The sequence below is a fragment of the Anthonomus grandis genome, chromosome 13 (assembly GCF_022605725.1).
Source record: "Anthonomus grandis grandis chromosome 13, icAntGran1.3, whole genome shotgun sequence".
Lineage (NCBI taxonomy): Eukaryota > Metazoa > Arthropoda > Insecta > Coleoptera > Curculionidae > Anthonomus > Anthonomus grandis.
The window spans coordinates 8,609,058-8,636,773 of record NC_065558.1 but is presented as its reverse complement, the minus strand read 5'-3'; the positions used below and the strand labels follow the sequence as shown (position 1 = coordinate 8,636,773).

At 30.9% G+C, this 27,716-nt stretch overlaps 2 protein-coding genes across 2 annotated transcripts in view; one reads left to right on the top strand and one right to left on the bottom strand.

Annotated features, from left to right (window-relative positions):
- The window catches only part of LOC126743935 (26S proteasome non-ATPase regulatory subunit 1), a 232,747-nt gene that overhangs the window by 38,578 nt on the left and 166,453 nt on the right, over window positions 1-27,716 (bottom strand). The gene's annotated exons all lie outside the window — the stretch shown is intronic.
- The window catches only part of LOC126743945 (5-hydroxytryptamine receptor 2A), a 114,771-nt gene that overhangs the window by 77,556 nt on the left and 9,499 nt on the right, over window positions 1-27,716 (top strand). Inside the window, exons 4-5 of the mRNA XM_050451230.1 lie at window positions 5,705-5,912; window positions 16,953-17,232. Coding sequence (XP_050307187.1) covers window positions 5,705-5,912; window positions 16,953-17,232 — 488 coding nt within the window. The remainder of the gene's footprint in view (window positions 1-5,704; window positions 5,913-16,952; window positions 17,233-27,716) is intronic.

The window sequence follows — 27,716 nt, the reverse complement described above, 5'->3', positions numbered from 1 at the left end:
TTTTCGATCTCGTTTTTGAGGCCAAAAATAGGCTCCAAAAATGCGATATCTCAGCTAATATAAGAGCTACGACTTCGCAAATAGTCTCGTTTAATTCAAAATGACGAACCTAAGACAAAACCGTTGAAATTTTCCCGATAGTGGTCATAGAAGCCGAGATATTGACCTCCAAAGTTTGGGATTTTTCATTTTTCGGGTATATCCCCCGGGTCGAATTTTTTCATCAAAAATTGATTTTTTTTTAAATCGAACTAACTATACTATAGTCTTCCTCTTATCTCCCACATCACTTCTAGGATTTGCAGACAGTTGAAAGTTGGAAATTGAATTCAATGCCAGTTTCCCAGTGAGTATTCATTGTTCAAATCTCTGGAAAAGTTTTCCTAATTTTTTTAGGAAGTTTTTTTCATTGTTCAACTGCCTGGACTTAACTCAGTATTTCTTACAGGCAGTTAAAAATTATTTCAGGGATTTAACGGCCTCGGAATAATTTCTTATGTATTTCAGACAAATTGATCGATAGAAATGCATAAGAAATGGATTGATGGATCCCTAAGGAGCAAACAGATGTGACTTAAATAATGCCCTGATATTACGTAATAGTGTGGTGCAAGGGTTTCTTCAACATTCGGATAGATAATACTATTTGTATTTAATAGTACAAAAAAAAAACGACTTGAAAAAATATGTCAATTGCCTGAAGGACCGCCTATATGTTCTAGTCATTATTTCCTAGTCTGATCCCTAAACCCCCTCACTGTTCATAAATTCCTGAAGAGAAAAGTAGATTTACTCTTCCAGGCTCTTCTTAGACGAATAGTACATTCAGAATCCTTATAGAAGGACCAAAGGAAAGTAGAACGTTATCTGGGGGATTAAAGGATATTGACCTTAAAAAAGGGCAAAATATTAGCGATGGTGTCCCTCAGGAATAGTGGATGCTTGGAAGAATAAATCTCCTCCCTATTTACGGCTCTATATTAGAAGCCCTATTTAAGAGTGCCTGGAAGAATATATATATTCCTTAGAAACCTTTAAGGGACTTCTCAGGAAGAGCAATTAAATATCCAGAAACAGTTGAATTCCTGGCAAAATAGATCAACTTTTTCGGGCTTTCTGATCTGTTAGACACAGGGCAATGGGATACTCTTCTATTTGACCAATTGCTGGCAGAGTCAGTCTTCTAATCTTGTCACACTTTTCTGTCTTTTTTTCTGTCTGTTTCAATTTTCTGTAAAGGATAGAAATATTTGACCAAGTCCAGGCTGTTGATCAATTGATTCTTTTAATCCCCTTTGGTATTTCGAAGGAATAATAAAAAACAAAAAAGTCTTATGCTTTTAGACACAGTTCTCTCTGTCAAGTGCCTGGAAGAAATATATAATTATTGACAAATTCCAGGTAGTTGATAGAGTCAATCTTTAATCATGTGACACTCTCTCTCTATATTTTTAAATTAGAGACAGTAGACCTGTAAGAGATTTTATCAATTCTAGGCAGTTGTTTTAGTGATTCTTTCAAACCTCTTTAATATTTCCAAGGAAAAATAAAAAGACAAGAGTTTTATGCTTTTGGACACAGATTTCTCTGTCTCTTTCCCTCTCTTCCAAGTGCTTGGAAGAAATATATAATAATTGAGTGTGGTGCAAGGGTTTCTTCAACATTCGGATAGATAATACTATTTGTATTTAATAATACAAAAAAAACGACTTGAAAAAATATGTCAAGTGCCTGAAGGACCGCCTATGTGTTCTAGTCATTATTTCCTAGTCTGATCCCTAAACCCCCTCACTGTTCATAAATTCCTGAAGAGAAAACTAGATTTACTCTTCCAGGCTCTTCTTAGACGAATAATACATTCAGAATCCTTATAGAAGGACCAAAGGAAAGAAGAACGTTATCTGGGGGATTCAAAGGATATTGACCTTAAAAAAGAGCAAAATATTAGCGATGGTGTCCCTTAGGAACAGTGGATGCTTGGAAGAATAAATCTCCTCCCTATTTAGGGCTCTATATTAGGAGCCCTATTTAAGAGTGCCTGGAAGAATATATATATTCCTTAGAAACCTGGAAGGGACTTCTCAGGAAGAGCAATTAAATATCCAGAAACAGTTGAATTCCTGGCAAAATAATCAAAACTCAATGGGAGACTCTTCTCTTTGACCAATTGTTGGCAGAGTCATTCTTCTACTCTTGTCACACTTTTCTGTCTTTTTTTCTGTCTGTTTCAATTCTTTGTAAAGGAAAGAAAGAAATAGAAATATTTGACCAAGTCCAGGCTGTTGATCAATTGATTTTTTCAATCCCCTTTGGTATTTCGAAGGAATAATAAAAAGACGAAAAAGTCTTATGCTTTTGGACACAGTTCTCTCTGTCTCTCTCTCTGTCAAGTGCCTGGAAGAAATATATAATTATTGACAAATTCCAGGTAGTTGATAGAGTCAATCTTTAATCCTGTGACACTCTCTCTCTATATTTTTAAATTAGAGAGAGTAGACCTGTAAGAGATTTTATCAATTCTAGGCAGTTGTTTTAGTGATTCTTTCAAAGCTCTTTAATATTTCCAAGGAAAAATAAAAAGACAAGAGTTTTATGCTTTTGGACACAGATTTCTCTGTCTCTTTCCCTCTCTTCCAAGTGCTTGGAAGAAATATATAATAATTGAGTGTGGTGCAAGGGTTTCTTCAACATTCGGATAGATAATACTATTTGTATTTAATAATACAAAAAAAACGACTAGAAAAAATATGTTAAGTGCCTGAAGGACCGCCTATGTGTTCTAGTCATTATTTCCTAGTCTGATCCCTAAACCCCCTCACTGTTCATAAATTCCTGAAGAGAAAAGTAGATTTACTCTTCCAGGCTCTTCTTAGACGAATAGTACATTCAGAATCCTTATAGAAGAACCAAAGGAAAGTAGAACGTTATCTGGGGGATTAAAGGATATTCACCTTAAAAAAGGGCAAAATATTAGCCCTTAGGAACAGTGGATGCTTGGAAGAATAAGTCTCCTCCCTATTTAGGGCTCCTTATGAGGAGCCCTATTTAAGAGTGCCTGGAAGAATATATATATTCCTTAGAAACCTGTAAGTGACTTCTCAGGAAGAGCAATTAAATATCCAGAAACAGTTGAATTCCTGGCAAAATAATCAAAACTCAATGGGAGACTCTTCTCTTTGACCAATTGTTGGCAGAGTCATTCTTCTACTCTTGTCACACTTTTCTGTCTTTTTTTCTGTCTGTTTCAATTCTCTGTAAAGGAAAGAAAGAAATAGAAATATTTGACCAAGTCCAGGCTGTTGATCAATTGATTTTTTCAATCCCCTTTGGTATTTTGAAGGAATAATAAAAAGACGAAAAAGTCTTATGCTTTTGGACATAGTTCTCTCTGTCTCTCTCTCTGTCAAGTGCCTGGAAGAAATATATAATTATAAAACGACAAATATATATAATATGACAAATTCCAGGTAGTTGATAGAGTCAATCTTTAATCCTGTGGCACTCTCTCTCTATATTTTTAAATTAGAGAGAGTAGACCTGTAAGAGATTTTATCAATTCTAGGTAGTTGTTTTAGTGATTCTTTCAAACCTCTTTAATATTTCCAAGGAAAAATAAAAAGACAAGAGTTTTATGCTTTTGGACACAGATTTCTCTGTCTCTCTCCCTCTCTTCCAAGTGCCTGGAAGAAATATATAATTATTGTGTAATTTCAGGCAGTTGATAGATTCATTATTCTAATCCTATGACATTCTCTCTCTGTCTGTTTTAATTCCCTGTAGAAGAGAGAAATATTTTACTAATTCCAGGCAGTTGAAAGAGTCACCCTTCTAATCCTGTGACACTCTCTTTGTCTGTTTCAAATCCCTGTAAGAAATAGAAATATTTTACTTATTCCAAGCAGTTGATAAACTGATTCTTTTAATCCTCTTTGTTATTACCAGAGGAAAATAGAAAGACAAAACGGTTTTATGGTTTAAGACGCAGACCTCTCAAGTGCCTGGAAGAAATATATAATTATTGAGTAATTTCAGGCAGTTAATAGATTCATTATTCTAATCCTATGACATTCTATCTCTGTCTGTTTTAATTCTCTGTAGAAGAGAGAAATATTTTACCAATTCCAGGCAGTTGGAATAGTCATTCTTCTAATCCTATTTGATATTTCCAGGAAGATATAGAAAGACAAGAGAGTTGTATGGTTTTGGACACAGTTCTTTCCATCTGTCTCTCTCAAGTGCCTGGAATAAATATACAACTATTAACTAATTCCAGGCAGTTGAAAGAGTCATTCTTCTAATCCTGTGACACTCTCCTTGTCTGTTTCAAATCCCTGTAAGAGATAGAAATATTTTACCAATTCCAGGCAGTTGATCAACTGATTCTTTTAATCCCCTTTTGATATTACCAGAGAAAAATAGAAAGACAAAAGGGTTTTATGGTTTTATAAACAGTCCTTTCTCTATCTCTTTCTCTCAAGTGCCTGGAAGAAATATATAATTATTGACGAATTTCAGGGAGTTGATAGAGTCATTATTCTAATCCAATAACCTTTTTCTCTGTCTGTTTCAGTTCCCTGTAAGAGATAGAAATATTTTACTAATTCTAGGCAGTTGATCAAGTGACTCTTTTATTCAGCTTTGATAATTTCAAGGAAAAATAGAAAGACAAAAGGATTTTATGTTTTTGGACACAGTTCTTTCTAACTCGCTCCCTCTCAAGTGCCTGGAAGGAATATATAAAAATTAATTCATTCCAGGTAGTCAATAGAGTACTCTTTTTGTCCTGAGGGATTTAGAAGACATTAAGGGTTCCCGAAGGAGAACAGAGTGCCTGGAAAAAGATATATATTACTTAGGACTACTCAGAAAGAGTAGATTTACTCCTCCAGGTACCGATATCTATTAAGCGCTTCCTGCAGGAAAAATCTTGGGGAGATTAAGTACTCCCAGAAAAAAAACAGAATGCCTGGAAGAAAACCTTTATTTATCCAGATCTTGGACAAATGAAAATCTATCAATACAAGGGATATTTATATAAATATGTGAAATATGGTTATATTGCAAAAAGTCAAATTTTAGGATTACCTCCTTTAAAACACATATGAACCACTATCAATCAGATACCAACAGGTTTTTTTTTTAATTTTTGATTTTTAATCCTCTATTTAAATTCACGTAAATAAACTTTCGAAACCCAATTAATAAACCCCGTAACCAGGCCGTCAAATTATTCCCTTTGACGTTCTAATTTACTTTTAATTTAACGCGGAAAAACCAACATTAAAATTGCACCGTCGTCGTTTCTATGGGGTCATAAATTTAAATTTCCACAAAAAAAAAACTCTCCATCGCGATCTGGATCACGCGATAATTATCAGCCCCCTTTGGGCCATTTTTGAACAGATTAGTCTTTGTTTATTGTTTAAAATTACTGTAAAAGCACATTTCTTGTTTATTTAATTTTTTTTCCTTGATTTCAGACTTTAATTGGCATTTTTTCTTCTCCCTTTACTTCTTCCAACGTTTCTCCTTCATATATTTTTCTTCTAACTGAAAGTACTTCCTATTCAAATTATTTAAATTCACGCTCTTACCCTTCTCATTAATTAGTACACAAAAAAAAACAATCCTGCTTGTGCAACGCGTTTCTGCCCTCATAACCTTCCTCATTAATTTTCTTCTATTAATAAAATTGTCTTATTAGGATCAAGGGTCTTTGATCATCGATGGAGTGTGCCAGATCCCGGATCCGCTCTACAAACTGATCGGATCAATAATCTGCTTCTACATTCCCTTATTGGTGATGCTAGTGACGTACGCCCTCACCGTCAGATTATTGGCGAATCAGAAACAAAACCTGGGAACCCCGAATTGGTCCAGTAATTGGATGGGATCCGCGTCTACGCCACTGGGTGAGTGTTTTTTTTTGTATTTTTTTCCTAAACCGGGTTTTCCTCCTATATAAAATGCCACGAAAGAATTGCAATATAACCGGCTTATTTTCGCAGTTGAAAGCTGATAAAACTGAGTTAGAGCCTGGCCGTGGTGTGGTAATTTAGCGGAATGAGAAAAGTTTTTTCCGGATAAAAGGAAATTTAGTATTAAATGTTTAGTGCGAGTATTTGAGGGCAAACAATCATTATTAGGTAAAGAATATCAAGGGGCAAGTCTAAAAGTCAAGGCCAAAAAGCTGTAAAATAATTGAGAACAGGGAAATTAATTATTAATTTCTTCCAGGAAATCCTATTTTAAAATCTGTGCTAACATAAGTCCAAGAGTATCGGAGCTGCAAGCCCTAAAACCTGATTGAAAGCGTTCGAAGTCTTGATGCAAATTATGAAGGTCTAAGAGAATGTATGAATGAATAAAATCTTAAAGTCCTACAAGTCTAAAAGTCCAGGCTTAAAGTCTAATTCTAAAGCAGAAAAACCATTCATATAAAAAAAAATAATTACTGATTTCTTCCAGGAAATCCTATTTAAAAATCTGTGCTAACTTGAGCCTTTTAAAGTTTCAAGCCATAAAGCCTGATCCTAAATTTTAAAGCTATAGAAGTCTTAATGCAGATTATAGAGATCTAAAAGAATGTTTGAATGAATAAAACCTTAGAGTTATATAAATCTAAAAGTCCAGGCTCAAAGTCTAATTCTAAAGCTGAAAAACCCTTCAAATCAACAAAAATAATTATTTATTTCTTCCAGAAAATCCTATTTAAAAATCTGTGCAAACTTGAGCCTTTTAAAGTTCCAAGCCTTAAAGCCTGATCCTAAATTTTAAAGCTATAGAAGTCTTCATGCAGATTATGGAGGTCTAAAAGAATGTATGAATGAATAAAATCTTAGAGTTATATAAATCTAAAAGTCCAGACTCAAAGTCTAATTCTAAAGCTGAAAAACCCTTCAAATCAACAAAAATAATTATTTATTTCTTCCAGGGAATCCTATTTAATAACCTATACTCACTTGAGTCTAAGATTATTGCAATTCCAAGCCTTGAAGCCTGATCCTAAGTTCTAAAGCTCTAGATGTCTAGAAGATTACGGAGAATAAGTATTAATTTAAAATAAGTTCTAAAATCCAAATCCAAAAGTCTAAGAGGCACTTTAAGGTTAATAGATAGGAATAAGAGTTCATAATCCAAAGACTATGACTTCCTTAAGCGTCAAGCGTTGACATCCTAAAAATATGAATTCTAGGGTTTCATTTGGTTTTTTTTAAAAGTCTAAAAGGTTAATGAGGTCTAAGAAAATACTTAATAATAAGTTTAGAATCGGTTCTAAAAATCCAAATTTTTTAAGTATATATAGTAATTATTTTCCCCTTCCAGAAAGTTGTATATGTAAGAACTAAACTAAGTTTTAGAACGCTTCTAGTCCAAGAAGTCGATAAAGTCTAAGAAATTGATGGACAAAAATAATTTTCTAAAACTTTTAGACTATTGGACCTCACGCTTTAAGTCCTGCTCCTAAATTCTAAAGTTCTAGAATTCTAGAAGAAGTTAAGGAAATTAAGGTCTAAGAGATTAGTCGGATATATGAAACCCTTGAAATAGGTTCTAAAATCTAAATTCAAAAGTGTAAGTAATACTTGAAGAATAATGGAATCACGTCAATGTAATACTTTTGGAACTTTAGATTTTAGAATTTCTTATAATTTTCGTTCGCCAAAAATCATTTTAGAACCTTTAAAAAATTTACCTTTTATACTCTAATGGTTGGGACCCTGGGAAAATCAATTCTTTAACAGTTTTCAAACCCTAAACTTTTATAGCAACTTTAGAATTTCAAATTTGAATTTAAAATTTTGACTGATTTTAACACCTTTGGACTTTTAAAATATCACAATATTTTAAAATCTAAAAGACTTACAGACCTAGTGACTTAATTTGCTTAGGTACGTTTAGAATTTAGAACTAAAGTCGAAGTAATTATTTATCTCTTTCAGGAAGTCTTCTATGTAAAAATTAAATAAAGATTTAAAAGGCTTTTAAGTCCAAGAGGTCAGTGAAGTCTAAAAATCTGAAAACTTTAAGACTATTGGGGCTACAAGCCTTAAAGCCTAATCGAAGTCTAAAAAATTATTAAGGTCTAAAAGAATAACTGAATTAAAAAATCTTAGTAACACTATGAGGTCAATGCAGCGCAATACATATGAGGGTTTACAAAAAGTCCAGAGTCTAAAAAATATAAGACCTTCCAAAGTAAATGCTTGATTCTAAAAAGTCACTTCTAAAGCACTAGAAGTTTTTTAGTCTAAAAGGTCCAAGAGTCTAGTCTGGCTCAGTTCTAAAAATTAGGATCATAAATTAAACCAAAAATTGAAGTCTAAAATGTCGAAGTAATTATTTACATCTTTCAGGAAGTCTTATATATCGCAATGAAATTGAGCTTTAGAAGGCTTCTAGACCAAGATGTTAAAAGAGTTTAAGAAATTAATAGAGCCAATAAAGAAACTTTTAAAACCAAGGCTATTGGAGCTCCAAGCCTTGAAGCCTAATCATAAATTCTAAAGCTGTGTAGGTCTAAATGGTTAATAAGAGGTCTAAGAGAATTACTGACTGACTAAGACCTTTAGAATAAGTACTAAGAACTTAAGAATGAGTTCTAAAATCAAAAAATTGGAGTCTACACTTTGTTGAAAAAAATTTTCTTAGTCAGGATCATAAGTTAAGCCAAAAGTTGAAGTCTAAAATTTCGAAGTAATTATTTACATCTTCCAGGAAGTCTTATATATAACAATTGAAGTGAGCTTTAGAGGGCTTCTAGACCAAGATATTAAAAGAGTCTAAAAAATTAATAGAGCCTATAAAGTATCTTCTAAAACTAAGGCTATTGGAGTTCCAAGCCTTGAAGCCTGATCATAAATTCTAAAGCTGTGTAGGTCTAAATGATTAATAAGAGGTCTAAGAGAATTACTGACTGACTAAGACCTTTAGAATAAGTACTAAGACCTTAAAAATGAGTTCTAAAATCAAAAAATTGGAGTCTACACTTTGTTGAAAAAATTTTTCTTAGTTAGGATCATAAGTTAAGCCAAAAGCTGAAGTCTAAAATTTCAAAGTAATTATTTACATCTTCCAGGAAGTCTTATATTTAACAATTGAAGTGAGCTTTAGAAGGCTTCTAGACCAAGATATTAAAAGAGTCTAAAAAATTAACAGAGCCTATAAAGAATCTTCAAAAAAATAAGAATATTGGAGCTCCAAGCCTTGAAGCCTGATCATAAATTCTAAAACTGTGTGGGTCTAAATGGTTAATAAGAGGTCTAAGAGAATTATCGACTGACTAAGACCTTTAGAATAAGTACTAAGACCTTTAGAATGAGTTCTAAAATCAAATAATTGGAGTCTACACTTTGTTGAAAAAAAATATCTTAGTTAGGATCATAAGTTAAGCCAAAAGTTGAAGTCTAAAATTTCAAAGTAATTATTTACATCTTCCAGGAAGTCTTATATTTAACAATTACATTGAGCTTTAGAAGGCTTCTAGACCAAGATGTTAAAAGAGTCTAAAAAATTAATAGAGCCTATAAAGAATCTTTTAAAACTAAGGCTATTGGAGCTCCAAGCCCTGAAGCCTAATCATAAATTCTAAAACTGTGTGGGTCTAAATGGTTAATAAGAGGTCTAAGAGAATTATCGACTGACTAACACCTTTAGAATAAGTACTAAGACCTTTAGAATGAGTTCTTAAATCAAATAATTGGAGTCTACACTTTGTTGAAAAAAAATTTCTTAGTTAGGATCATAAGTTAAGCCAAAAGTTGAAGTCTAAAATTTCGAAGTAATTATTTACATCTTCCAGGAAGTCTTATATATAACAATTGAAGTGAGCTTTAGAAGGCTTCTAGACCAAGATATTAAAAGAGTCTAAAAAATTAACAGAGCCTATAAAGTATCTTCTAAAACTAAGGCTATTGGAGCTCCAAGAATTAAAGCCTGATCATAAATTCTAAAACTGTGTGGGTCTAAATGGTTAATAAGAGGTCTAAGAGAATTATCGACTGACTAAGACCTTTAGAATAAGTACTAAGACCTTTAGAATGAGTTCTTAAATCAAATAATTGGAGTCTACACTTTGTTGAAAAAAAATTTCTTAGTTAGGATCATAAGTTAAGCCAAAAGTTGAAGTCTAAAATTTCGAAGTAATTATTTACATCTTCCAGGAAGTCTTATATATAACAATTGAAGTGAGCTTTAGAAGGCTTTTAGACCAAGATATTAAAAGAGTCTAAAAAATTAATAGAGCCTATAAAGTATCTTCTAAAACTAAGGCTATTGGAGCTCCAAGCCTTGAAGCCTGATCATAAATTCTAAAGCTGTGTAGGTATAAATGGTTAATAAGAGGTCTAAGAGAATTACTGACTGACTAAGACCTTTAGAATAAGTTCTAAAATCCAAATATAAGAGTCTAAGTAGCACTTTAAGATTAATGGAGTTACATAGTCCAAGAGTATTAGATCTTCAAAGCTTGTTCCTAAAAATGGAGAAATAAAAGTATAACCAAAAAATAAAGCCAAACATTGAGTCCAAAATTTCAAAGTAATTATTTACCTCTTCCAGGAAATTTTATATGTAAGAATTAGTAGTCCAAGAGGTCACTAAAGTCTAAAAAAGTGAGAGAAACAAAGAAAAAAAATCTAAAAGTTGTAAGAAATGTCAAAATAAAAATTAAAGACATTAAGAGGTTGAGTTCTAAATTCTAGAAATACTCGAGCAAATTAAGTCATTGGCTAGCTCTTGCAGGAATCGGTCTCTAAAGGCTAAAAGAGTATTTCAAATATTTAAAAATATCATGAGAATTTAAAATTCACAGATTGCTTTAAAAGGTTAAAAAGTGTATCTAATCCACAAAGCTTTATAGTATAAGGATCCAAGAATCTCAGTTTCTAAGAGATTCCACTGCCTGGAAAATTTTTGAGTTAAATAAAAGTAATTGGGGCCCAAAAAAATTAAATGCATCATTTAATTTTATTTAAGACTTTATAGGTTCAGTAGGTCTAAAAGTCTAAGGATCTGAAGGTCTAGGAATACATTTAACTGCCTGAAAAAAATGTATTTTTTTTTTAATTTATAAGGTTTCCTGATCTAAAATTCTGAAATGACAAATTTTTAGGGCTTTTTTAGGTCCTTCGAGTCTAAAGACGTAAATTCTCAAAATTGGATTAGAAATTTTTATGCCTCAAGGGTCAAAGGTCTAAGACAGGAAGTATCATTTTAGATGATGATACTTGTCAAACATGTGACTCTTAATAACAACCCGACTATACTTAACGAGTTTTTAATAAAATCAAAAATCTCTGCATCAAAATTCGGTCGGAACGAAATATTATTACCGAGAAAATAAAAGCGAATTATCGCAGGAGTTTTAATAGAAACTGCGCCTGGGATAATATAAGAGATATAATGGTATCCGAGGGTTCAAGCCCGCCTCGCTATTATCTTAGTAATTTCAAAACCGGTTTAGGGCGTTAGGAAGATAATAAACTTCCCTGATGAGGAGTGTTTTAGAAACATAATGATGAAACCTGTCAAAGGAGTGAAAGCTTTTTTTTTCTATTTATTGGTAGCTTTAAGGGCAATTTAGAACATAATACTAACTCCCATTCGGCTCTTACTAACTTAGACTTTCCAGGTATAGGGTTTTAGAATTGCCTCTAACTTTATTTATGCATAAAATTATTTTTAGAATTTTTAAAACATTGTGAATTTTTAAAATATTCCCACATATTTCAAGACTCGATGCTTTAGACCCTACCGTCAAGTTTTATGTAAAAGATTAATCAAGCAGCTTTTAATTATTAAAAAAGTAACGGTTAACGTAGTTTCAAAATAAGTAATTAAAAAAAATTTTTTCAATGGAATTATTATATCTCTTAGTTGTTCATCAAATTTCAAAAAAACTTTTAGACTCTTGAACTTCTTTTCAATTTTATTTTATATAGATCCTTAGAATCTTAGACCCTCTGAATTCTCATTTATTTAAAGTCTTAGAAAAAGACAAATTAAAATTAAAAATTCCTAGGAAGTAAATAATAGAAAAGTGTATATTTTTTTTAATTTCAATGACAATTTCTCAACTTTGAACATCAAATATTCGAATCTCCAATAGGATTTTATGTGTGAATATTTTTTCGTTAGAACTTTTAGTCTCTTTAGACTTTTAATTCGAAAAAGTCTTAAATCTTTAGACCCGGTAGACTTTAAGACCAGTTTAAAGACTTAAGACAAAATTATTTCTAGTGGGATATTTTTATAATTTTAAAACTCCTCAACAATTTAGCGAGACTTAAACCTCAAAACTAGACCTAGACAAAACTAGAACACTTTGTTAACATTTAACAACTTTTTGAGGCTCTTTAGAACATAAAACTTTTGAAAAAACTTCTTATTAAATACAAAAAAAAATTCCCAGCAGTTAAATGCACTCTTAGACCCTAAGATTTTTAGATCTACTGAACCTTTGAAGCCTTAAATAAAATTAAGTGAGCGTTTAATTTTTAGACTTTTAGATTCTATTTAATTAAAAAATAGGTTTTCCATTAAAGAGAAATTAAAAGTGGTTAAAAGACAAATAATAAAAAAAAATATAATTTTTTAAATTTTAAAAGAATTTTTTAATATTTAGGAAACTAGAATTCTTAGATTTTTAGACCCTTTAGCTTTCTGGATTTTCAAAATTATAGAATTTTTTTTGCACGATTTTTTTTAAGTAAAGATTATAGGTCTCTTAGTTATTTATCAAAATTCAAATTCTTGAACTTCTATTAAAAACAAAAATTATGTTGGATCCTCAGAATTCTTAGACCCTTTCATTCTAAATTATTTAAAATGTTAAAAAAAAACAATAAAAATTAAAAGTGCTTGAAAGGCAAATAAAAGAAAATTATAATTTTTTAAATTTTAAAACATCAAAATCTCCAGTAGAATTTCATGTGTAAATATTTTTCTATTAGAACTTTTAGTCTCTTTAGACTTTTAATTCGACAAGTTATCTAGTCACTTGATTTTCTCACTTTTAGAGTTACCCTGTTACAATTTTAGATAAGTCTTAAATCTTTAGACCCGATAGACTTTAAGACCAGTTCAACGAGACTTAAACCTTTAGAACACTTTGTTAACATTTAACAACTTTTTGAGGCTCATAATTTTAGAGCATAAAACCTTTGAAATAACTTCCTATTAAATACAAAAAAAATTCTAGGCAGTTAAAAGCACTCTTAGACCCTAAGATCTTTAGATCTACTGAACCTTTGAAGCCTTAAATAAAATTAAGTGAGGCGTTTAATTTTTAGACTTTTAGACTTCTATTTAATTAAAAAATAGGTTTTCCATGCAGTTGAATATTTAGGAAACTAGAATTCTTAAATTTTTAGACCCTTTAGCTTTCTGGATTTTCAAAATTATAGAATTTTGTTTGCACGATTTTTTTAATGTGAAGATTATAGGTTTCTTAGTTATTTATCAAAATTTAAATCCTTGAACTTCTATTAGAAACAAAAATTATGTTGGATCCTCAGAATTCTTAGACCCTTTCATTCTAAATTATTTAAAATGTTAAAAAAAAAAACAATAAAAATTAAAAGTGCTTGAAAGACAAATAAAAAAAATTATAATTTTTTCAATTTTAAAACATCAAAATCTCCAGTAGAACTTCATGTGTGAATATTTTTTCGTTAGAACTTTTAGTCTCTTTAGACTTTTAATTCGACAAGTTATCTAGTCACTTGATTTTCTCACTTTTAGAGTTACCCTGTTATAATTTTAGATAAGTCTTAAATCTTTAGACCCGATAGACTTTAAGACCAGTTCAGCGAGACTTAAACCTTTAGAACACTTTGTTAACATTTAACAACTTTTTGAGGCTCATAATTTTAGAGCATAAGACCTTTGAAATAACTTCTTATTAAAAACAAACATAAATTCCAGGCAGTTAAAAGCACTCTTAGACCCTAAGATCTTTAGATCTACTGAACCATTAAAGCTTTAAATAAAATAAAGTGAGGCGTTTAATTTTTAGACTTTTAGATTCTATTGAATTAAAAAATAAGTTTTCCATTAAAGAGAAATTAAAAGTGGTTAAAAGACAAATAATAAAAAAAATATAATTTTTTAAATTTTAAAACATCAAATATCAAAATCTCCAGTAGAATTTCATGTGTCAATATTTTTTCGTTAGAACTTTTAGTCTCTTTAGACTTTTAATTCGACAAGCTATCTAGTCACTTTTGAAGCTCATAATTTTAAAGCATAAAACCTTTGAAATAACTTCCTAATAAATACAAAAAAAAAATCCAGGCAGTTAAATACAGTTTTAGACCTTAAGATCTTCAGATCTACTGAACCTTTAAAGCCTTAAATAAAATTAAGTGAGGCGTTTAATTTTTAGACTTTTGGACTTCTATTTAATTAAAAAATAGGTTTTCCATGCAGTTGAATATTTAGGAAACTAGAATTTTTAGATTTTTAGACCCTTTAGCTTTCTGGATTTTCAAAATTATAGAATTTTGTTTGCACGATTTTTTTAATGTGAAGATTATAGGTCTCTTAGTTATTTATCAAAATTTAAATCCTTGAACTTCTATTAGAAACAAAAATTATGTTGGATCCTCAGAATTCTTAGACCCTTTTATTCTAAGTTATTTAAAATGTTAAAAAAAAAACAATAAAAATTAAAAGTGCTTGAAAGGCAAATAAAAGAAAATTATAATTTTTTAAATTTTAAAACATTAAAATCTCCGGTAGAATTTCATGTGTAAATATTTTTCTATTAGAACTTTTAGTCTCTTTAGACTTTTAATTCGACAAGTTATCTAGTCACTTGATTTTCTCACTTTGAGAGTTACCCTGTTACAATTTTAGATAAGTCTTAAATCTTTAGACCCGATAGACTTTAAGACCAGTTCAACGAGACTTAAACCTTTAGAACACTTTGTTAACATTTAACAACTTTTTGAGGCTCATAATTTTAGAGCATAAAACCTTTGAAATAACTTCCTATTAAATACAAAAAAATTCTAGGCAGTTAAAAGCACTCTTAGACCCTAAGATCTTTAGATCTACTGAACCGTTAAAGCTTTAAATAAAATAAAGTGAGGCGTTTAATTTTTAGACTTTTAGATTCTATTTAATTAAAAAAATGTTTTTCCAGGGAGTTGAGTTTTTTAGATACTAAAATTCTTAGATCTTAGACCCTGCAGTTTTCAAAATTATATATTTTTTTTTAATGATTTTTTTAATGTAAAGATTATAGGTCTCTTAGTTATTTATCAAAATTCAAATTCTTAGATTCTTGAACTTCTATTTAAAAAAAAATATGTTGGATCCTTTGAATTCTTAGACCTTTTCATTCTAAATTATTTAAAACGTTAAAAAAAAACAATAAAAATTAAAAGTGCTTAGAAGACAAATAATTAAAAAAAAAAATAAATTTTTTTAAATTTTAAAACATCAAATATCAAAATCTCCAGTAGAATTTCATATGTGAATATTTTTTCGTTAGAACTTTTAGTTTCTTCAGACTTTTAGTTCGACAAACTATCTAGTCACTTAATTTTCTCACTTTTAGAGTTGCCCTGTTACATTTTTACATAAGTGTTAAATCTTTAGATCCGATAGACTTTAAGACCAGTTTAAAAACTTAAATCATTTGTAGTGGGATATTTTTATAATTTTAGAATTCCTCAACAATTTAGCGAGACTTAAACCTTTAAAACACTTTATTAACATTTAACAACTTTTTGAGGCTCATAATTTTCGAGCATAAAAAAATTATAAAAATTAAAAGTGCTTGAAAGACAAATAAAAAAAATTGTAATTTTTTAAATTTTAAAACATCAAATATCAAAATCTTCAATAGAAATTCATGTTTTAATATTTTTTTCGTTAGAACTTTTAGACTCTTTAGACTTTTGATTCCACAAACTATCTAGCCATTTAATTTGATCACTCTTAGACTACGTAACTCTTTTTCAGACCAGTTTAATGTCTTAGAATATTTAGACTCGATAAACTTTAAAACCTTTAAGGGCTTAAATTAATTGTTGTGCGTTATTTATATTTTTTTTTAATGTAATTATTACAGGTCTCGTAGTTATTTATCAAAATTCAAACTTTCAGACTTTTGAACTTAACATTTTATCTTATGTCTTATCCTTACAATGTTCATCATAGAATCCTTAGACCCTTTGAATTCTAATTTTATTTAAGGTCCTAGCCTTTTAGGGTCTTTCAACATCAAGTATCAGAATCTCCAATAGGATTTTATGTTTGAATATTTTTTCATTAAAATTTTTAGACTGTTTAGACTTTTAATCACACAAACTACTCAGACAGTTTAACTTTTTTCATACCAGTTTTACGCCTTGAAATCTTTAGACTCTATGGTCTTTAACACCTTTAAAGGCTTAATCAATTATATTTCTTTATATTTTAGAACTCCTTAATAATTTAGCAAGACTTTAGAATATTTTAATAATTTTTTATTAAATTTGACAACTTTTTGAGATTAAAATTTTTAAAGAATGACACCTTTAAAATAATTTAATATTAAATTAAAAAAAAATTCCAAGCAATTAAAAGCATTTCTATACCCTTAGACTTTCATCAGGATTTTAGATCTACTGAACCATTAAAGCCTTACATTGAATTAAGTGAGGTATTTAATTAGACTTTTAGACCGTATTTGCTAATCCTAGAGTGAAAAAAAAATTCTAGGCGATTGAATCTCTCAGAAAGTGAGATTTTTAGATTTTCCGCGATTTCATACATTTAGAATTGCTTTTTTTTCCAATTTCAATGTACTGATTATAGATTTCTCTTAATCAGACTGTTTACTTTGCAGCCAAAACTCTAAATTAAAAAAAAAAATGCAAGGTTTCCAGACTGACTTAAACCTACACTTACTAATCTTAGACCCTTAGACCTAAGAAACTCAAAACTGAATTTTCTTTTAGAACGTAGATGCACCTGGCGTCGCCTCCTCAAAGCAACAAAAGCGGGCAAACTTTCAACCCTCTCCACGCCGCAACACGGTCATTCAGCAGGTTCCACTGACACAGAACTGACCACCCTGGATACCCACGAGCTCTGGATTCAAGAATCCGAACCGACCCCTTGCACCATGTCAGCTCTAGGCCAGTTCGGAGCTGAGATGCTGAAACTGTCCCGCGGGTTACAAGAAGCTGCCGCAGCTGCAGCTGCCAGTAACATGACCTCCATCGCCAATAAAAATGAGTAAGTCCATAGAAACAATTATTTACTTGGGCGTTTCATACCGGTTCGATCTTCTTCGGTTTATTGGGGAAAGTTCGAGTGGGAGGAATGTTTAATCGTCGATTATTATTAACTTAGAAATTGTGCTTGCGAAAGCTCTTATTATGTTTGCCGGGGCTAAATAAGGGAAAAGTTTCGATACAATACCCCTTTTGAGAGGTCGGGAGGGAGGGAGGGAGGGAGGGAAGGGATTATCCAGATAAACGCCCCCGGCATAATTTTAATCAATATACTAGGAGTTATAGTGGAGGTTCATTGATGGTGATGGGTCAAAAACGCCACCACCTTAAACGTCGTCTCGTCCATTTTGTTTTTTTTTGCTGGATATAGATGGTGTGACTGGTATATTAATTTTCGTATGTTGTAAGTCACTCAAAATATGACAGCTGCCAAAAATGTCATTACTGGCATGTGTCAAGGTAAAACTTGATTTTTCCAATAGCAGATGGCGACTCTCTCACGGTGCATTACTATGACAGACCCATAAACTCTTTAGACAGAGAAAGGTTCTACAAGTACTGCTTAAAGTATAGCAGCTGTCATCTGTCAAACGTCAATAATAGCATCATACAATACACTTCGAGCGCCCTTTATACGGTAACATATTAAACTAAAAAATGTTTTTTTATTTGATTGTAGATGTCGACTCTTTAATATGTCCTAAATTCAAAAGGCAATGAGACACTGAGAGACATTTTCATAAATAGAAAATAATTTAAATAGGCCAAAAATATCAAATGTCATTACTGGCATGATGTCAAGTTGAAACTTGATTTTCCCAATAGTAGATGGCGATAAACTCTTAGAGAAAGATTCTGATGGGCAATACACTTCCAGCACCGTCTATACGGCGAGTATTCAACTAAAGAATTTTTTTTTAACTTATTGTAGATGGCGACTTTCTAACTTGCTTAAATTCAAAAGGCATTGACATTTTGCCGTCTTATTTTTATTCAATTATCTTAAAAAAAAAATTAATATAAAGGGATAGGGCTATAATACACTTTTGGTTACCCATAAAATTTTAACACACCTGTCAAATGTAAAAATATTAAATGTCATTACTGTGATCTAGATCCAGAGACTCTAAAACGATAAGGTTTTTATGTCCCACAATCGCAACTAAAAATATGACAGTTTTCATACGTCATTACTGACATTTGGCATTTTACACAGTTTGACAGCTGTCATATAAATCTTTATTAAGCGTTCAATTTAAAGTTAAAAAAATTACAGGCAGATTGCGATTTGATAGCTATCAGACCAGAACTGGTTGACACATGACAATAATGATAGATGACAGCTATTATATGTTTAATGACGTTGAATGCCTGGAAGAAGTTATTGAATTCTTTTAGGACAAGCAGTTGCTTCTCTAACGTTTTCACTTATTCCTCAATATCATCAAGTGCCTGCAAGAAATCACTGAATTTTTTTTACAGTTAGTTGAGTTGCTAGAGTATACAGCTGTTCTTCTTTTTTACAGCTTAACTCCTCAATATTGTATTCAATATAATATTGGAATTCATTCGAAGGTCGAATGGAGAACTGAACGGTGCACACGTATCCTTGTCTTGACTATGTGAACAGGGTCCAGTAAGCATGAAAAAATTTATTAGACAATCATTTGTTTTTTTTAAACCGTAGTTCTTCTTCTTTAATGACATCAAGTCCCTGTCAATTGTCATATGCCATTACTACCATCTGTACTGATTGTACAAGTTGACAGACGGCAGTTTGACAGCTGTGAGATCTGAACTGGTCATGCTGCGTGTTAATACATGCAAGCAATGACGTTTGACAGATGACAGTTGTTATCTTTATTTTGAAGGTGTTGTCTAATCTTTTAAGAAAAAAAATATTTTTTTAGACCAAAATTGAATTTAGACTACTTTAAAAGGAGAAGAGAAGAAGTTTTCTGTTCTTTGTCACTTGTCAAACGCCATTAGTGTCCGGTCTGATATCTGTCAATCTGAAACAGATGGCAGTAGTGACATATGGCAGCTGACATATCTTTTTAAGGATTAACAGTTAAACTACAAGTTAAAGAATCGAATTAATTAAATAATAAAAAAAGATACGACTTTTTTAAAATTAAACTACAAACTAGAAAAATAGCATTTTAAATGTATTACAACAATAACAGAGAACCAAAATGCGCCGATAAAGAAAAGGAAGAACACACGTGATATTTCCCCCTTTTTCCACCCGACATACGTCTATTATTACTACCAATCGATATCTGGTCTCGACAATAATTAATCCCCTAACCGGAACGTCAAATTACATAAAAAATTCCCCACATTAACAAATGAACGTTCGCCCGGAGTCTAAAGGGTCACGGAACAACTTATGACAGTAAAATATGTTTTCTCACAATATTTGTTCTCCCTTTTGTGTAATCAATTACTTACGGGGAGTAATGATGTCGACCCGTCAGCCCGAACCATCCGAATAATAAATTTATATTCGGGGTAATTCCGGTTCGGAGTCATTTATTATTATTATTATTATTATTATTATTATTATTCTGCATTTTTTATTTTCCAATTTAATGTGCAGTCATTTTATTGTGTGATTCTATTGAGCGAAATTAACATATTTATTTATCAAGGGAATCAAGTAGAAAAGTGTGAAAATATCACACTGCATATTACTCAATATAAAAATTTCACAGTCAGCAAAATAAATCATTTAACACTGTCATGTATTACCAACAAGATTATGATTAAATAAAGAATAATGTCAACAAGATTCCTTGATCGGTATGGGATTATCTTTCCCGTCTGCAAAGTTCATAAATACGCAAGAAAAGTATAATTTCATAATAATCCAGAATGTTCTGGAGAGGTGAGATGCGGTAGAAAGTGAAAAAGTGGACTTCTTACCCCCTTTTAGACACATAAACCGATCTGAGTCCCATGAATCATTGACGATCGCTATGAAATTATCTCTCCCGTATGTAATGTTCATAAATACGTAAGAAAAGTATAATTTCATAATGATTCAGAATGTTCCCGAGAGGTGAGATGCGGCAGAACGTGAAAAAGTGGACTTTCTACCCCCTTTTAGACACATAAACCGATCCGAGTCCCATGAATCTTTGACGATCGCTATGAAATTATCTCTCCCGTGTGTAATGTTCATAAATACGTAAGAAAAGTACAATTTTATAATGATCCAGAATGTTCTCGAGAGGTGAGATGCGGTAGAAAGTGAAAAAGTGGACTTTTTACCCCCTTTTAGACACATAAAACGATCCGAGTCCCATGAATCTTTGACGATCGCTATGAAATTATCTCTCCCGTGTGTAATGTTCATAAATACGTAAGAAAAATACAATTTCATAATGATTCAGAATGTTCCCGAGAGGTGAGATGTGATAGAAAGTGAAAAAGTGGACTTTTTACCCCCTTGTGGACACATAAACCGATCTGAGTCCCATGAATCATTGTCCATAGCTATAAAATTATCTCAACCGTGTGTAATGTTCATAAATACGTAAGAAAAGTACAATTTCATAATGATCCAGAATGTTCTCGAGAGGTGAGACGCGGTAGAAAGTGAAAAAGTGGACTTCTTACCCCTTTTTAGACACAAACCGATCCGAGTCCCATAAAGCTTTGACGATCGCTATGAAATTATCTCTCCCGTCTGTAAAGTTCATGAATACGTAAGATAAGTAAAATTGTATAATGATCCAGAATGTTCTTAAGAGGTGAGATGCGGTAGAAAGTGAAAAAGTGGACTTTTTACTCCCTTTTAGACACATAAACCGATCTGAGTCCCATGAATCTTTGACGATCGCTATGAAATTATTTCTCCCGTCTGTAGAGTTTATGAATACGTAAGAAAAGGACAATTTCATAATGATTCAGAATGTTCCCGAGAGGTGAGATGCGATAAAAAGTGAAAAAGTGGACTTTTTACCCCCTTGTGGACACATAAACCGATCTGAGTCCCGTGAATCATTGTCGATCGCTATGAAATTATCTCTCCCGTTTGTAGAGTTCATCAATACGTAAGAAAAGTACAATTTCATAATGATGCAGAATGTTCTCGAGCGGTGAGATGCGGTAGAAAGTGAAAAAGTGGACTTTTTACCCCCTTTTAAACACATAAACCGATCCGAGTCCCATGAATCCTTGACGATCGCTATGAAATTATCTCTCCCGTGTGTAATGTTCATGAATACGTAAGAAGAGTACAATTTTATAATGATTCAGAATGTGCCCGAGAGGTGAGATGCGATAGAAAGTGAAAAAGTGGACTTTTTACCCATTTTTGGACACCTAAATCGATCTGAGTCCCATGAATCTTTGACGATCGCTATGAAATTATTTCTCCCGTCTGTAGAGTTCATGAATACGTAAGAAAAGTACAATTTCATAATGATTCAGAATGTTTCCGAGAGGTGAGATGTGATAGAAAGTGAAAAAGTGGACTTTTTACCCCCTTGTGGACACATAAACCGATCTGAGTCCCATGAATCTTTGACGATCGCTATGAAATTATCTCTCCCATGTGTAATGTTCATAAATACGTAAGAAAAGTACAATTTCATAATGATCCAGAATGTTCTCGAGAGGTGAGATGCGATAGAAAGTAAAAAAGTGGACCTTTTACCCATTTTTGGACACATAAACCGATCTGAGTCCCATGAATCATTGTCGATCGCTATGAAATTATCTTTCCCGTCTGTAGAGTTCATAAATACGTAAGAAAAGTACAATTTCATAATGATCCAGAATGTTCTTGAGAGGTGAGATGCGGTAGAAAGTGAAAAAGTGGACTTTTTACCCCCTTTTAGACACATAAACCGATCCGAGTCCCATGAATCTTTGACGATCGCTATGAAATTATCTCTCTCGTCTGTAATGTTCATAAATACGGAAGAAATGTACAATTTGATAATGATCCAAAATGTTCTCGAGAGGTGAGATGCGGTAGAAAGTGAAAAAGTGGACTTTTTACCCCCTTTTAGACACATAAACCGATCTGAGTTCCATGAATCTTTGACGATCGCTATGAAATTATCTCTCCCGTCTGTAAAGTTCATGAATACGTAAAAAAAGTAAAATTTTATAATGATCCAGAGTATTCTCGAGAAGTGAGAAGCGGTAGAAAGTGAAAAAGTGGACTTTTTACCCCCTTTTGGACACATAAACCGATCTGAGTCCCATGAATCTTTGACGATCGCTATGAAATTATCTCTCCCATGTGTAATGTTCATAAATACGTAAGAAAAGTACAATTTCATAATGATCCAGAATGTCCTCGAGAGGTGAGATGCGGTAGAAACTAAAAAAAAAAATAAAAAATTTCAAAAGCGATTTTTTTAAAAATCCCAAAAAAAAATATTTTGATTACTTCCAGGCAGTTTAATAAATTCAATCATTTCTTAGTGCAAAAAAACAGAATTAGGCTTACTATTACTATTAAAAAATTCGAGAGCCTAGAAATGGAAAACTTAAGAAAATAAAAAATGTAAATAAAATAATCATCAGAGCAGTGATTTTACCTAAATGAGTCAAAAATTTATTCATAGGCTTCCCATTTCCTTTATAATTTATGAATTATTCAGAGAGATTTTTACACACTTTAAAAAAATAAGTCCGCCCCTAGGAAAAAAATGTAAAACCCCCAAATAGGTCTTTTCGAAATTTTGATAGTGGTCAAAGATAATTCCCATTTTTTTTTAATTGAGAAAGTCTATTTTGGCAGTGGAGTGAATGATTAATAAGAAAGACAGGTATTGAACATTTTAATTTTTTATGGCGGTTTATGGATGTAAAGTAGAACATACCCACACTGTCTAAGGACTCAGACAAGGACGGAAGCTCTTTTTAGTTATATGTTTACTAAAAAAAAGAAAAAAATATAGAAATATCCTGACATTTTTTTTTTTAATTTTCTAAATAAAATCACACTGATTTTCCATTTTTTCCACAACTTTAATACGAATTAAACAGTGACAATACGTTTTTGTTTCTCTCAATCTTTTTTGCTGCTCCTGACGTACGAATGAATCTCCTCTTGAAATTGCCCTTTTCCCATGTCGGGACGAAAAAAAATCCTGGATTAACCTGGATGCAAGTGACACGGATACACGTACAATGACCGCTCAAACACGCGTTCGCCGAGGGAAATTGATAATACAGAGGGCGAGAGAAGGGGGAGTAGAAACTGATGGGGCGCGCATTCGTTATCGGGGTTCCAACGACTAATTAAAACCGTAACGCACGTATTTCTCAAGCTTAAAATGAATTGCCGCGGAAACCGGTGTGTACTATATAAACCGATCGGATTTATTACTGTTGCATGAAACACCCTTCAGGAGGGCTTAATGTGGAATTAGACCGTTTTACGGTTAGATATATTAAATGTGAGTTGACTATACAGGGTGTTCGAAAAATAGACGCAGATATTCCTCGTAAAAAAATATGAGAAAAAGTTTCTATAAAGTTTTCAAGATTCAGGGTGATAATTTTTTTTTTTATATTATTTTTTTATTAATATTAATTATTTTTCTAGGAGAAGTGACACTTATCAAACATGTCAAAGTCAAACCTCCATGCAGAAATGATTTTTTAACTAAAAATTAATAAACCAATTTTGTCCAGTCGCATGCAATAAAATGGTATTTATTTTTTTTTATCGAAAACGAAGTGAGATACGAAAAAAATACAAGAGGCGAAAAAGTTGTATTTTTAAATGCTGAATCAAACAATAAATATTAAAGTTGAAAAAAGGTAGTGGAGTACATTTTTTTTGCCAATAATATTTGCTAAGATGTCCCCCGGGACGCTACTGAACCTTATAATTTTAATCTAATTAGGGCTAAATTAGCCTCCTAATAGGTAATACTACCAAATTTCAAAAAAATCGAGTAAAATTTTTTTTTAATATTAATAAAAAAAATAATATTTTCAAAAAAATTGACCAGCCTGTATCTTGAAAACTATGCATTTCCGGACCCATATTTATAAAAAAAATTTTCTCATATTTTTTACAAGGAATCACCCATTGAAATAGATCTATTTCAATGGGTGATTGTGTGTTGATTCTCTGTCTATTTTTCGAACACCCTGTATGCTATTGGGGAAAAAAAGTCTATACATTTCAGTGATAAAAAGACAACCTGTCTTTATTACAGGTAGTGAGTGCATGCACTTACTTACTGCAGCACCCTCTTGAGTAATGGGAATGCTGTATAAAAATAAACCGGGGCAAAATAAACATTTTTCCGAAGCTCACTTTTCCCAATTCTGCCATCGCTACCCCACTTAATGCGATAAAATTTAATGGAGAGAGAACATTTCAATTATATTTTCCATTAGCGATGGATAATATAGGTGTATCGTCACTTGTTTAACTATAAAAATTTGTAGCAACAGAAGAGATAAAATCCTTACTACATTCTTGAGTCTCTTGACAAGCAAGTAGCTTCTGTAGTTCTTAATGTGTCTGAAATTAACTTTCTCTTCAGATCCGTTTGATGACACTTTTTATGCTTCTCAATCAATGAAATTGACCACTACAGTTTTCTACCAGGCAGTTGAACAATTGCCAACAATAATTATAAAACAAACAAATGCATTAAAAAGGTTTATAAACAAGAGAACAATGATCAGTACAGCTCAGAAGACAACAAAGATAACAAAAAATATATCAAATTTGTCTTTAATTAAAAACTAAATACTGGAAATACCTAAAAAAATTGTGGATGTTTTTGAAAGAAGTGAAAAATTGCCTGAAAGACAAGTAATTCAATTAACTAAGAAAATTCATTGAATTATACTGTTTGAAAGACAAAAAAATTATATCACAATCCTCAGAGCTATCACAGCTTGTATAGTTTTTATATAGTCCTTGTTGCCAATTTTTTGACCCGAATTGCCTGGAATAAAATAAAAGTTTATTACAAGTAGACGTTTCTATGTATTTTCTTGCCCCCAGAGTACAATTCAACCCCCAACTGTTTAAATTAAAATCATAGTTTACTTACTAGGTGTACGAAGAACACAATTCGAACGTGTTGGGCGCCAAAAAATAACCACGTGAAAAAGCGAAAGATCTTGATGCATTAATTTCCTTGTACTATTGCATTATTATTATGTATCATTAATTGATTCAAAACAAATAATTTTTTTAGTATTTTTAGTTAGTTTAACAGAGAAAAAAAATCACTGTTTATTTTCAAGGAATTTAAGCATAAGAAAAAAGTGATAACTTTGAGTGCCATAGTAAATTCTTTATTTCTTCCAGGCAGTTAAAGAATTCTTGAATATTAAGAAAATTATTATAAAATAATCCACAGTATTTACCATATTCAATTTCAATACAAAAATATAAAAAAAAAAAAGAAAAATCATCATAAGGACACAGAAGAGCAAGAGGAATAGAAGTAAAGTTGGATACGAAAAATAAATGAAATAATATTTTTGCGAGAGCCTAACTCTTTTGATTCTTGACATTTGTGTGATTCTTTTTAACGTTTTTTACGATGAATTTTGTATTCTTTGTTGACAATGTGTCTTTTTTGTAATTTTTTTTTAGAAAATTCTATATATTTTTAAAACAGCTTTAGAGCGTCAATGTTCTTTCATTAATTTAACTTATTTTATTATGGTTTTTTCAGGTAGTGTAAAGGAAAAAACCGTTAGCTTTTTTTAATTTTATTTTAGGCAGTTTAAGTCGGTGTTCTGTGGCAGCTAAAGACATTTTTATATTTTTCATGTATTTCAATTGGAGCAATTTATTTTTTTACGAACCTTAAAGTAAATATTCAAGTATTTTAGGTTAAATTATTCCATGTTATTAAAGTCGCAATAATTTTTTTTAAAGGCAACTGTTAAAGAAATATTTATTTTTTGGCAAATTTCTTATTAAGAAAGGGTAATAGGTAAACCTATCCTAGACTCTAAATACCTAGCAAAAATTATTTTGATTCTTTTTTAAAAAATCGTTTAAAATTTAAATCAAGACCAATTTACTTGAAACTTCTTGTAATTATTAGCAGATCTATTGCTAATCGATGATAAAGAGTTGCAAGTTAATTGATCTATTATTTTTTAGGTAATGAATTTTTTTTTCCAAAAAATCCAAAAATTATTTTAGTCCAACTTTAACAATGAAAAAAAAATTAAATCAAAAGCAATTTACTTAAAACTTCTTGCAATTATTAGGAGATCTATTGCTAATCGATGACAGAATAGTTTAAGTTTATTGGTCTATTATTTTTTTAATTATGATTTTTTTTTCTAAAAAAATGTCCAGAATAATTTTAGTTGAACTTTAAAAATTCATACAAAATTCAAATCTAGACCAATTTATTTGAAACGTCTTGTAATTATTAGGAAATCTATTGTTAACCGATTGAAGAAGATTGTAATTAAATTGGTCTATTATTTTTCAAATTATGATTTTTTTTTCAAAAAAATGTCCAAAATAGTTTTAGTTCAAATTTAAAAATTCATACAAAATTCAAATCAAGGCCAATTTACTTGAAACTTCTTGTAATTATTAGCAGATCTATTGCTAATCGATGATGAAGAGTTGCAAGTTAATTAATCTATTATTTTTTAGGTAATAATTTTTTTTTCCTAAAAAAATCCAAAAATTATTTTAGTCCAACTTTAAAAATGAATCAAAAAATTAAATCAAAAGCAATTTACTTAAAACTTCTTGTAATTATTAGGATATCTATTGCTAATCGATGACAGAATAGTTTAAGTTAATTGGTCTATTATTTTTTTAATTATGAATTTTTTTTCTAAAAAAATGTCCAGAATTATTTTAGTTGAACTTTTAAAAATTCATACAAAATTCAAATCAAGACCAATTTATTTGAAACTTCTTGTAATTATTAGGAAATCTATTTTTAACCGATTGAAGAAGATTGTAATTAAATTGGTCTATTATTTTTCAAATTATGATTTTTTTTTTTCAAAAAAAAGTCCAAAATAGTTTTAGTTCAAATTTAAAAATTCATACAAAATTCAAATCAAGGCCAATTTACTTGAAACTTCTTGTAATTATTAGCAGATTTATTGCTAATCGATAACGAAGAGTTGTAAGTTTATTAATCTATTATTTTTTAGGTAATGAATTTTTTTTCCCAAAAAAATCCAAAAATTATTTTAGTCCAACTTTAAAAATGAATCAAAAAATTAAATCAAAAGCAATTTACTTAAAATTACTTGTAATTATTAGGATATCTATTGCTACTCGATGACAGAATAGTTTAAGTTAATTGGTCTATTATTTTTTTAATTATGAATTTTTTTTCTAAAAAAATGTTCAAAATTATTTTAGTTGAACTTTTAAAAATTCATACAAAATTCAAATCAAGACCAATTTATTTGAAACTTCTTGTAATAATTAGGAAATCTATTGTTAACCGATTGAAGAAGATTGTAATTAAATTGGTCTATTATTTTTCA